Below are 12,906 nucleotides of genomic sequence, written 5' to 3' on the forward strand. Positions count from 1 at the left end.
ACACCTCTCAAAGTGGCTTACTTCGGCCGCTCATGAGCAGCGGGTGGTTCTTTCCCCTCCTTGACCTCGCTGTCCCTGTCGTGACTATGCCATCATGCCGTGTAGGCGTGCCTGTAGGGCGAGCTGTCGACACCCACCCCTTGCAAAAATGAAGGAAGCTCACACTAATGCTCAAGACTTGAAGTTAGTGAAGCTGTACGCAACCCTCACGACCATCGCGACGGTTTAAGTCCACGATTGCAGCCAATTTGCTTCGCCTTCGCTGCCACAACGACCTTTACTCCATCACTGCCGCTATAACATGAGCTTCCTTCATTTTTGCGGAAGGGATAATCATAGGACATCACCTTGGAGGGGCGCGCGCCATGACGCGTCTTTCTCGTTCATAGCAGGTGTTGCCACGATTACGGCGAACGCTAGAGATTTGTTTGCCCAATTTTGGCCAATTTCAGTGGGTATGCTTGGCTTGACAAACAGGCACCGGGGACGCTAGGCAGTTGCTGCGAGGCACACACACACACGAGCGCTCAGCATTTTCTTGGTTTTTTTAACTGCGGACATGCAAAACAATGATTTGCTAAACAGCTTCGCCGTTAAAAAATGATCCCAGCCCGCCCGCCGTGCCTTTTATCTTTTCGTTCGTTGTGTTTGTGTCGTTCACGCTTTGTGGGCTTTTTCTGAAGTGCAGCTGTGTGGCTAGTGCTAGTGTTGCTAAATAAATGCCTATACAGTGGCTCTAGCTAGCATGAAGTGGCCAATTCCTCCTTTTGCCATGAAGCTGGCGATCGTAAATCGAGACAAACTTTGCGGGAATTAGGACGTCCCCGTGAGGCATGAGATTCCCGAGAACACTTTGTGCACTCGAGTGCACTTTGTGCACTTGAGAACACTTTGTACAGTGCGAGTGCACTTACAGTGCACTTGCACTGTAAGATGCACTCGTACTAGTCCAACACTTCTTCGCGAACATGAAAGGTTGTGGCATCAGCAGCTGCAGCTCTTTAGACAATGTGCAGAAGTGCGTATTGTCTCGGGCAGTGAGGTTATTCAAGCAGTTTCCTCAATAAGATTTTTTTATAAATGATATGTGCTTTTATGACGTCCGATTCCTGACCTTACTTATATCGAATTATCCCCTATATCGAACTGATAGATGTTCTTTTTTGCAAGTTCACTATAACTGCGTTTGACTGTATTTTACAATTCACAAGTGTTATCCATCTGTACACCTAGCACGTACTTTGCAACTACATGATGATCATGTTTCACGTTAGGAAAAAAAAAACACCAAAGGATGCCCCCACCTAGAAAAGACATTCAGGCCTGCATTCAAAGATGACTCAACCGGCTATCCTATTTTATAAACTCTGCGAGCACTCCATGGGATTTGCAACAGATGTCTGCAAGATATAGATCTGATACTTCGGTCAATTTGTTTCGTGGTCTTTGGCAGCGTCTCCATAAATTTCCGTCAAAGTCATTCAAGAAACACAAGAGCCAAAGCCAAGTCCCCTCTTTAGAACGTATCACGGAGTACACCTTACTCTCTTGAACCGTCACAGTTTCCGTGCAAGTGCAAGTACAAAACATCAGAGAAAGTTCTTGGCTGGTATCAATGACCAAAAAACTGGCCAGCCATCGGCACGTAGTGCTACTAAAATACAGTCAAAACTCAACTTTACGAAGTTGATGGGAGTCACGAATTATTTCGTTATATGGAGAACTTCGGTAAATCAAGTTAGGCATTTCTTGGTCACTTCATTCGGTAAAGTTGGTTACTTGCTGTAGCAGCGTCCAGCATCCTTATGCGGTGTTGTATTTGTGAAGCATAAATGCTCTGAAAATAAAATTGCGGCCGACGTGCGTGAAAAGAGACCACGAAAATTGTCACCTGGACAAGAAAGGCACTCGGGGGACTACAAGTTTATTTACCACCAAAGAAGCCGGTGATCTTTGCTTGCGTTACAACTCCCGTTTTCTTTAAAGGGGGACAAATGTGCTCAGCGCTGTTATCTTTGGCACACCATGAATCAATTTTGAGGGGGTTCTCTAAATAGACCAAAGATTAACACTTTTTGAGCTGCATTTCTTTAGAAAAGGTTCATTAAGCCGGGACAGATAACGATAATGGTTGCATTATTTCGAGTTAGTGAACGCATTGAGGTCTATGGGCGCCCAAGGGGGCATTGGGATATGTCTTCATTAAATCGGGACTTTCGTTAAACCGGGTTTCATTAAATCGGGTTTTGACTGTACTAGTTTTGGACTAATCATGCAGTCAAGCCTGTTGCCTCTTTTGCCTGTTTACAAGGCGCTCTTCAAATAGTCCAGCAGTCAGTAAGGTACCGTATCTTTACGCGTATAACCCGCACCAAAAAATGCGAAAATTTCAGTGGCAAAGTAGGGGTGCGGATAATACGCGGGGTTTTTTCTTTAGTGCAGCTTCAGAACAATGCGCGTTGTGCCGTGAAGATGACCTTGTGCACAACAGTGAGGACTGCGGCTCAAGTGATAGCTCTAGCGACAGCGGCGACACCGAGTGAATTGTGACTTTCGCCTTGCAGCCAGTGGATTCTACTTGCTAAATATATGCTTTTTCTGTTTACATAGTATGTGATGTGTTGCTTGAGCAGTAGCTTTTGTGCAGCCTTTTCTGCTTCAAATTTACAAGCAATACGCGAGGATTTTTTTTTTTTTTTCGGCGGGCTGAAAGTGGGGGTGTGGATTATATGCAGGGGCGGGTTATACGCGCCAAAATACGGTACGTTTAAGCCAAGGAGGGATTGGGAGTAGGGTCCTCTTGATCACTTTTTCCGATGACTTTTTTTTATTTTTTTCCCCAAGACAAGTTGCACATCCAAGTAGTTTCGGTGGCTGCCACAATGCCAGTTAGTTCTACCCGTTTTTTTTTTTGCCTCCACCTGCTTTTGACGCTGATGCTTTGAAGCACGGTCACTTTTCTTGCACACTAAGCCGAGACTGCCAACAGGTTCAGCCGGGGTGAAAATTGCAGTGCACTAAAAAAGCACCTAGTACCGTAAAACCTCGTTATTTTGGCCCTCACTAATTCGGAAATTCGGATAATGCGGCGCCCCTACTCCCTCTGCTTGCTCGAAACATTAGCCACAACACGCCGTCCTTCTCCTACCCACTATCTCTCCCTAACATTGGGAAGAATGCGAACATACATCGTGGTCACTAAACAACAGGCATCGCCCAGCTGTTTTAGAAGCTGTGAATGATCTCGCTGTTCGGGAGGAATTCTGCTACGATGTTTCATGCAATACTCGCACTCTGCACGATTGTTGCATGTTCGAAAACTACTTCTCCCCGCCCAGCTATCCGCCAAAAGACAAGCTAGCATCGCTGACTTCTTCGCAAACTAAAGGTACAAATAAATGAATTGTAAATGTGCTGTTGTTGTCGTTCATTCGATAATTTGACATTCAGATAATTCGTACATTTTTTTTTTAATCCATAGAGATCTGAATTAACCGGCTTTCACTCTATATCACGTTTTGCCTATCTGAAAGAAAAAAAAATCGGGCTTCAAAGCAAATACAAAGTGAGTGACAGGTTTTTTCAAATAGTTGCAAATAAAGGTGAACATTTTTTTATTTTAAGTAACTATCAAACAATTTATAAACATACAACCAAAATTTACAAATTCTCCTGCATGCTTAAGTAACTAGAGCATAGAAAAATAAAAGGCATGTTTAAAAGGGTCTGCAAGTTTTTTTTATGGCATAAAACAAGTGTGTAAAAGCTATACTGCTGGCGAAAATCGAAAACTCCCGTGAGCCCACCACCCCGGCGTGCCTGATAGGCCAGGTGCAGCTTTGGTGCATTGAAGCCTACAATCGTCATAGAAGCTCTACTGCTGCTACCCTCGCCATAATGCTTTGAGGACAGGGTGCATCATCCCTGCTTTGTACTCGTTCCCAAATCCCTTTCCTGCTACAAACGCACAAATTTGATCTAAAAAGACACCTGCACTGTGGATCTCGCCTAATTGCAAGCACAAGAATCTCAAATGTGTGTTCCTTGAAGAGCATTCCAAGCCTGATGATATAAACACTAAGAAGAGTTGCGACCCAAACTGGCACTATTCTTGCCCAGAAAGCCTAATCTCAGTGTTTATGAGTTTGAAGCGAGACAAATTCATCATTTTTACGGCGCAGCATATAGAAAAAAAAAAAAGGAACATTACAAGTTTACCAAAGCAATAAACTTTGTGCACCAATTGATCGGGAAGCCGAAGATTTGAGGAAAACGTTCTCATCTCGAGGGTGTTGAATCACTCAGCTTCTCAGAAGTCAGTAGAGTTGGCCAAATACCAATGAGATAAAAGGGGCTCCACGAGCACCTTTTCCTTGCTCTACACAGCACCTTACCAGTGGATTGTCAAAATGCCTGTCGCTGCCAGCAAAGAAAGCCAGTGCATAAGTTTGCACCAGCCAACTGCAGGCGCTCAAAGCACGATATATCTGGTGCTCAAGCAGCCCAAACTCGTTTTAGAGAACACATTTTTCATGAAATTTTAGTGTGGCACTCCCAGTCTCGAGAGGCATAATTTAATAGAACCGCTAGCACGTGGTCAGGAAGTCGAAAGAAAACGGTGAGTAACTAGGCGCTGTCTAAAGATGAGGGCTTTTATGAAACAGCCAACGACCTGCTACTGAATGTGTATGTGAACTGCACTAAACAATCACGTGAATTGCACAAAAGAATAAAGTTAGGAATGTTCTGAAGACCAGCAAGCATGCTGAACTAGTGCGCACATCCCATGAAGTGCTTTCTGCCGCGAGAATGTCCGCACACTTAATGCAGGCATCTACTGATGCATTATCAAAGCGAAGCCATAGCGTTCTCACTGATGGCATCTGTAATGCGAATACGCCCTGCAGGAAAGCCAACTTTATCTGGCGATGACGATGACTGTGAATGAAGTGTAGCCAAATTTAAACACTTTCCTGCAAAGTTTGGCAACAGCTCCGTTACGCCCCCTCTGCTAAAGGTCGATGCACAGCAGAGGAACGAAGTGAGGCAGAGGAACGAAGTGAGGCAGGCGCGCGAAGCGCCGTATATAGCCCTAACATCATGTCGTGAGGTGAACATCGACAGCCGTTACCCACCGGCTAACGTAGAACGAGAATGGTGTTGCTCTGCATTAGGCCTAACGTTAGGCCTAACGTCACATCTTGGAGTTTAGCACCTCAAACCAGCACCCACTCAGAAAGTGCTCACTGAACGCCAAGCAGCATGTGTCCATTCGCGTCCTCCACCCCAAACCCAAACGTTAGGCCTATGGAGTGACGATGGGCACTCTGTAGGCCTGCACTCTGTAGGCCTATGGCCTACAGAGTGCACACCGGAGAGTTGCTGTGGGTATTCTAGAAAAGAGGTGCGCACGTAAAAAGTAGCACGTACTCGCAACGAGGGATTGGCCAACCATTCGTTTCCCGGCCGCGGCGGCCGCTTTTCTGATGGAGGCGAAAAGCAAAAACGCCCGTGGGTACGAGATTTCGGCGCACGTTAAAGATCCCCAGGTGGTCAAAATTAATCCGGAGCCCTCCACTACGGCGCGCCTCATCGCCTGCGTTGCGTCGGCGCGTTAAACCCTACAATCAGATCAATCAGGATTGGCCAACCAAAGAATCCACCACGACAAAGCTTCGCACTCAACCATCGTCGTCATGATTTCTTTTTAATACTGTGACAATTGCTCTCAGTAGCAGCCGTCAAACAAATACCTGAACGCATGCTTCACTGACAGATCTCGCAACCTGTGTCAAATAAACCATTTTCCCAGCCCCACCTATCACAAGCAACGTGCAACAGCTGTGTAAAAGACCAACCACCATTCTTCCAACCTCGCCAACACCCCCTCCTAACAGTTACTTTTCTCATGTTGGGTAAATTTTTTGTATTCTCTGGGCCGGGGAAAATGACGAACGTTCTGATGCAATGGCGAGTGCCTTCCAACCTTGCCCCTTTTTTTTAAAACTCTTCAAGACACTTGCCGTGTGCACCACAGAGTATTTTTTTTAATCAATCGAGATTTCCCGTTACCCACTGAAGCTGTCCACTTTACTGGACCGCTACTGCCTGTTCACGCTATGACAGCAGCAGCAGTGCATGACAGGCGGGAAGATACTGCTGCCAATAACTGCCACAAACTAAAAAAAGAAAAAAAAAATAGGCATGATCTCTGTGTGAAGGCTGTTCCAGAGTCTACTGAGCTCAGTTTGTGTCAGCTATTTATGGAGCGCTGAGCAGCAGAATAAACATCACATCCACACATAGAAAATACGTTCCCTGTGCGTCAGGATTTTTCAGCGTAACACTAAATCCCCTTAAAAAGAATGCGTGTGCACAGTGGGAAAACCTTATCTCGGCGTCTAGTGGTGGCCGAGGTAAGAGATGCAAGACCCTGCACGCATGTCAGTAAGCATGTTGTTCTGAGCAAGTCAACAAAACACTTTTTACCATGCCTTCCTAAAGAAAGTTGGGAGAAATGCAAAAGCTTTCGTACGTCAAATCTGCGGCAAAAGTGCGGCCATCCTTCGCTGCAAGTGTGTCCAAGTGATTGCCAATCCTTCAAAGACCCAAATCGCAAACTGAGAACGAGCCCGTGCGATAATTTTTCCCGCACTAAGCAAACGCATGTACGAACTATCTAAATGTATAGGTGGTACCGTATTTACACGATTGTAAGACGACTCGAATGTAAGACGACCCCCCCAAAATCGCATCTCAAAAAAAAAGAAAAAGAAAAGAAAAAAAGAAACGTGCGCATTTTACACAAGGGAAATTTATTCACGTGGTTGCGGAGGATTACTCATCGTCGCTGGAGTCGTCCTCGCTGGTGCTGCTGCCGTCATTGCTGCTGCAGTCCCACAGCACGTCGTCGCCAAGTGTGAGCCCACACTTCGCGAGCGACCGCACCACGGCATCGCGTGGTACGGCCGCCCATGCGGAGAGGACCCACCCGCGCACAGTAGCCAGGGAGGCTCTCCTCACACGCCCGCTTGGCGTAAGTTCGAGCACGCGGCGACGCGCCCGCTTAGAAAATTGTATCACAAAGAGAAGCTCTTCCGTCAACTACCAATACCCCCCTACGGCGGCTCTTCCATCGATTATCGGTGCTCCCTCAAGAGCCGTGCGCTCGTCATAAAGGCACTCGTAATGCGCGCAGTAGATGCTAAAAAAAGAAAAGCTTTTGTATAAGCACGCGGAAAACTATGCGCTTTGGGTTGAGAGGGAAACTATTCGAGATGACAATCGAAGCAACCGGCAGCAGCCACGCGCGATCGTGATTAAAACAACATGGCGGCTGACGGAAGCAGCCGCTCGCAATTTCCGTGAGCACGTTACTCGCTTTCATGAAGCATTTTGTTCGTCTCTAACACGACCGGCTTTATCGTCGTGGTCTCTAATAAACAAAATGAGTATTAGCGAATCCCTTTATTCAGTGCACGGTGCAAACGTAGCCACTACCATATCACGTTGCTTAGTACACTTCCGAACGCGATAGTGGGAGGTTAGTCGCTCTAGGTCCAACTTACAAAAGGTGCATCATTTTTATTGACGCCAGAATGCATGAAATGGTTACCGTACCCATGGAAATGAGCGTGCAAAGCCGTTCACACCTCGAAGCACCCCTGATTTCTTGTCTCTCTTGTCGTTGCAAGCGGTACATGGTTCGATTTCGATTCTAAGACGACCCCCCAACATTGGATTGTCAAATTTGAAAAAAAGGGTCGTCTTACAATTGTGTAAATACGGTATTCATTGAAAAGTTTAACCGTCAATTTCTTCGCTTGGCAACACCGAAATGGCGACGGACATGGCCGAAGCGCCACGGACATGGCGCAACTTGTTCCACTGCGTCCGCACACCGAAAAAAATAAATAACACCGGTGTGCGCCGTCCACTCGGTTTCAACTTCATTCTCAACGGTGGTGTCAACAGAGTTGCCGTTAATCGCACTCACGTTGGAGTCGAGGCATTACTTTGCGTTCGGCGGGCTAGAGCTTGGAATGTCCAACCCGTATCATGCACTTAGTACGGACAAGTGCCGCCATCCCGCGGAGCCCGACGTAACCAGCGACGGCGCACTCACATGGTTGCCTGCATGCGTGCCTCGCTATTGAAAACAGGCTACACGGATAATTGGTCTACGAGATAAAGGTATACTACTGTGCTCCTTCTTCATGATCGATGCATGTATTATGGTCTTTTCTAGAAGCGTCGCTTTTTCGCAATTTCCAGGTAACCGTTTTGAGACAACGGTCCAGCGCTGAATATTCAAACGGTTCCGCACTAATTCACCACTGAATATTCAGAGGATTCAGCACTGGTTCAGTGCTGAGCCAGTGCTGAACCATCTAAGTATTCAGCGTTGGACCAGCGCTGAACAACCCAGACGGTTCAGTGCTGAACCATCTGAGCAATAGCAAGCGAGGCGATGAGGAAGAAGGACACAGCTTGTGTGCTGCCATCTGAAGGTCATTGCGACACGATGAATGACCTTGAAAGATGTAGCGTAGTAGAGCTCTCACTCTAAAAAAAGAGAGAGAAAGCAGGAGAGGGGGCACTCACAGCTTTGGGGATCTCGGCGTACTGCTTCCCATCGAGGTATGAGCTCGAGACGGGGCTGTTGACGACAACGCCGCACTGAGGCTCCACCCAGCACTCCGTGACGAGCTGCAGCTCCCCGTCCGCTTCGGCTGTCTCCATCTCGTTGTCCTCGTCGTCCGACAGACTGCACAGAAGGGGAACCGGAAGTCGTCGTCACAAGCGTCTGTGCACACACGCTGTTGATCAGGACTCAATGTAGCAGCCAGTTGGAGAGCACCGGTTATCAGGGAAGAATCATGGAAGGTTGATGGCACGAGGCTAGGTACCATTGGGCACACAATCTCAATCATGTCATCATTCATTTATTCATACAGCAGGTGTGAAGATGCTGGCCCATGCAGGAGGGGCAATACATAACGAGGAAAGTATAAACAGTGCGAGAACTGGATGCTACCTATGGCATCTAACAAACATGCCTAAATGCTACCCTAGTACAACAACCGTAACAAAAAAAAAAGAAACAGTACAGATGAAACCTCAGTGGGGAAAAGATGCCTTCACCTTTAGAGGGAAGAATTAATTCTTTACTATCTCAAAATTCTGTTGGGAAAACTAATCCCCAAACATCTTTTCATTTTTTGTTATGTTGCTCAATGAAATGAGCACACTATGGAGAGGCCCGAGAGCTTCTCAAAATAATAATTATACCCGAAGGACCCACCCGAAAAAAAAGCTTAAACTAAAACGAAATCAGCCTCTCTGCACAGCTAGCCATCAGCGGTACCCAGGATTCGTTTGGAGCAACGCATTAAGATGTCCCAAACATGGCCTCACTTCCACAATTCGATACTCCAACGTCAACTTCTGGGTTACAATCAATTAAGGCAGAAGGGCCTGACTTCAAAGCACAGTGCAGCATGAAAGGTACCTCCACAGTACCCGTATGATGTTCATCGCAAGTTCTGCACTAATATCGAGCAGCTACACTTCCGTCACCAAATCGCCCTTGGAGAACACATGGCCTATGAAAGCCTCCCAAGTAAATGAATGGCCGAGGAAAGAGCGCAAGGCCAACAAAAAAAAAAAAAAAAAAGGAAGCCGCATCTCCGTTGCTTGATTCAGCTGCTCTGATTGCTTCTGTATACTTACATTTTAAACTCAAACTTGGAACAAATACCACGCTGTGAGAATGTCTTTGCCAAACTGTACCTACATGCGTGATCACATCTAACACAACTGTACCCATGGTAAACCAAGAACCACCGATGGTCACAACCCCACTCGTGCTAGTCTCAACTTCACCACATAAAACAAGGTCAAACATTTTTTTTTTTTTTTTTTTGCTCCGTTTCAGCAGAACTGTCAGCATGAAAACTTAGTGACACCTCAAGCAGCCTCAACAAATTCCCTCAAAAAAATGGCCGGGCTGTTCAGAACTTAGCTTTAGTATGTAAATAGCTTCTGCCGTTAACACGGCTCAGAGAAGCACCGTACAGCTATTGAATGCTTTTACAGGGTTCGCACAGGCTTCAAAAGCAAAAATTCAAGGGTTTTCAAGGACTTTCAAGGACCAGAAAACACATTTTCAAGGTCCCTATTTAATGTTTTATCTGGGATTATTTATAGCTTTTTCAACACAATGCAACAGTCTTTTATTGCATAACACCTAAGCACAATATTGCACATTTAGATAGCCACTAACAGGTGCATGAATGCTCCCCCAGCTTTATTTTTTATTTCATGGTTGGTATTTAGAGGTTTCTGTTTTGCTCAGGCTGTTTGATTTCAAAACTTCGTTAAGGTTGCCTGCACCTCCTGCTTTCTCAGCAAGAGTATCAGTTGAAACTGAATCAGCAAGTGCTGCTGTAAGGCAGGACGAACTATGTACACGTCCACCATTTGCACGTAAAAGCAAACACACATGGAGCGTATGAGGCACAGCAAACATGCAATTAGCAAACATCCACAGACCTGGAAAATGAAGATATAGAACAGAAGCTGGCTTTCACTGGATTGTATTGTGACATGAATTGGATTGAGAAAAGCCTGCTCCCAATGTTGCCTCGTAATAATGAAAATCCACAAAACGTTTGGAAATTTCAAGCAATACACGGAAGCTCGATTGTCACAACGTTTCTTTCGATTTGTTAACACCTAAAATCCATGACAAATGCTTTAAATTCTTGTGAAAAGACAGGGCCATTGATTCTCTCCATAAAAATCAAGGTTATTCAAGGACCATTTAAATATTCCAGGGCTTTCCAGGCCTTAAAAATGACACTTCTGAATTGAAGGGTTTTCAAGGTTTCCAAGGACCTGTGTGAACCCTGCTTTTAGTATTGTACCACTGTTCAACTGAACTGCAACTCAAAAACAATCCAATTCGACCCTACCAGAGGTGCAATTTAAAGTCGTGTTCGTTTTAAAAAAGTCCACCTCAAAAGAGCCTTGATTGGCTGAAGGATGGTTACGAGGACATGGCGCAAAAGGAGCAAGGCTTCCAGCACAACTTGAACTGGACGCTAAACAAGTGCTTTTGGAGGGGGAAAAAACCCTCAAAATTTCTGCACGTTTTTCGTTACGTTGCTCAATGAAATGAACACACTATGTGAACACACTATGAAGAGGCCCGAGAGCTTCTCAAAATAATAATTATACCCGAAGAACCCAACCGAAAAAATAGCCTAAACTAAAACGAAATCAGCCTCTCTGCACAGCTAGCCATCAGTGAGTGGCAATCATAACACTCACCTTTCCCGTATGGAAGTGTTTGAGTGAGGCGGGAACAGCATGTACTGAACCACGCAGGGAAGAATCGCCAGCTCCGAGAAGTCCGTCATCACTGTGTTCTGGGGAAAAAAAGGGGCGGGAAAATGAACTTTAAACTTAGCAATTACCAACATACATACATACCTGGTAAAAAAAAAAAGAAAGCAAACGCTCTTCAGTCAATACTTACTTGCCACGTGCTGCGTGCTACACGGGAACCGAGATACGGAATTGCAGAAAAGGCACCGAGAGGTGCTACGCAAATTTACAAAAATAAAGAATATATATATTTGGAGCGAACCTACCTTCATCTCAACTTCCAGCGCCATGTTGAGGATTCCCGAGCTCGAGTGTGCAAAGTGGAAGCCTTCCTCCAAACGCATCCTGCGATAACCCCATACGGAAGAGAAATGAACCACTCGTCGACAAAAGACACTTGAATGTAAAACTCAAACACGAAACCTGTAAAAGACGAGCTCCACACCGCACAAAAACAAAATAAATTCCAAACGCTCACATGACAACAAGCTGATCACCAAACATTGCACTTGCAAACAGAGGGGGCCCCACCCAAAACTCGTGCAAAGATGTAGGCAAGAAATGTAGGCGACGAGCCACACTCGCAATGAAACGTGCTTACTCTCACACGCTCTGGAAGGTACTCGTGTATGTATCAAGTAAGGCCCGCATAAGCACATACGCTGAACAGGTTCTCTTTGGCAGTATTAACAGTCCGAATATAAGGAATAACAAAACGTTTTATCTCACCAACATAATGTTTAGGAATCTTGCCAAGTATGAAAACCACATTGAGAGGAGCCTTTCTTGATGTAAAAGTGCTTCCTTATATGTCAACAATGACGTGCTAATGCCTGTCCTATCACAACTGCGGCATGTTCCATTTTGAGTGAAAACGAATGCGGCAGGCTGGCTTCCCTTTTGTAAATTTTTAAGGAAGCACTTTTAAGAAAAATTGTAAGGGAACAGTCAAGGCAGAACGCTCTAAAATTCGGCCCTAAAAATCAACCAAGGGAAGTGAGCCACAGTTGGAGAATCCTTAAGGAGGTACGGAGTGAAAAGTGAAGCTCAGAAACATTTGTTTGTCAGGGGATTTTTATAGACTTCATGCCAGATGAACTAGAAACAAAAAAATTATCCTTTTTTGTTGATTTTGGCGTCAGGAGCAGAACGAAGCCGTGTGGCAAGCCAACCCAAGTAACGTAGGAACGTTTATATCTGCCGTGGCGACGCCCCCGACGGCACACGATTGCAGCGCCAGATTTCCTTTTAGTGTATTGTCACGGATGAGACGCTGAACCTCGGTGGTTGAAAGTCATTAGTGTTGGTTTTACTGCACGAACTGGCTGCGAAGTGAATGCAGTGTCCAAGCCCTTGCCGAGCCCGTGTGGTGTGTACAGTTCCTCAGCTGATGATAATTAAAGGGGATTTGATCACCATCATCATCATCATAACCATCAACAGCCCAGTAAGTCCACTAAGGGCGACAACCTCTCCCACTGACCTGCAATGCTTCCTGTCCTGTACAGCTAGAGT

General features: G+C 45.7%; 1 protein-coding gene across 1 annotated transcript in view; it reads right to left on the reverse strand.

Annotated features, from left to right (window-relative positions):
• The window catches only part of LOC144162245 (KICSTOR complex protein SZT2-like), a gene marked incomplete at its 3' end in the record, with an annotated part of 187,230 nt that overhangs the window by 122,852 nt on the left and 51,472 nt on the right, over nt 1–12,906 (reverse strand). Inside the window, 3 exon segments of the mRNA XM_077692705.1 lie at nt 8,605–8,767; nt 11,335–11,432; nt 11,658–11,736. Coding sequence (XP_077548831.1) covers nt 8,605–8,767; nt 11,335–11,432; nt 11,658–11,736 — 340 coding nt within the window.

This window comes from Haemaphysalis longicornis, unplaced genomic scaffold (genome assembly GCF_048455015.1).
Source record: "Haemaphysalis longicornis isolate Haplotype H1 unplaced genomic scaffold, Haemaphysalis longicornis Haplotype H1 scaffold_12, whole genome shotgun sequence".
Classification (NCBI taxonomy): Eukaryota; Metazoa; Arthropoda; class Arachnida; order Ixodida; family Ixodidae; genus Haemaphysalis; species Haemaphysalis longicornis.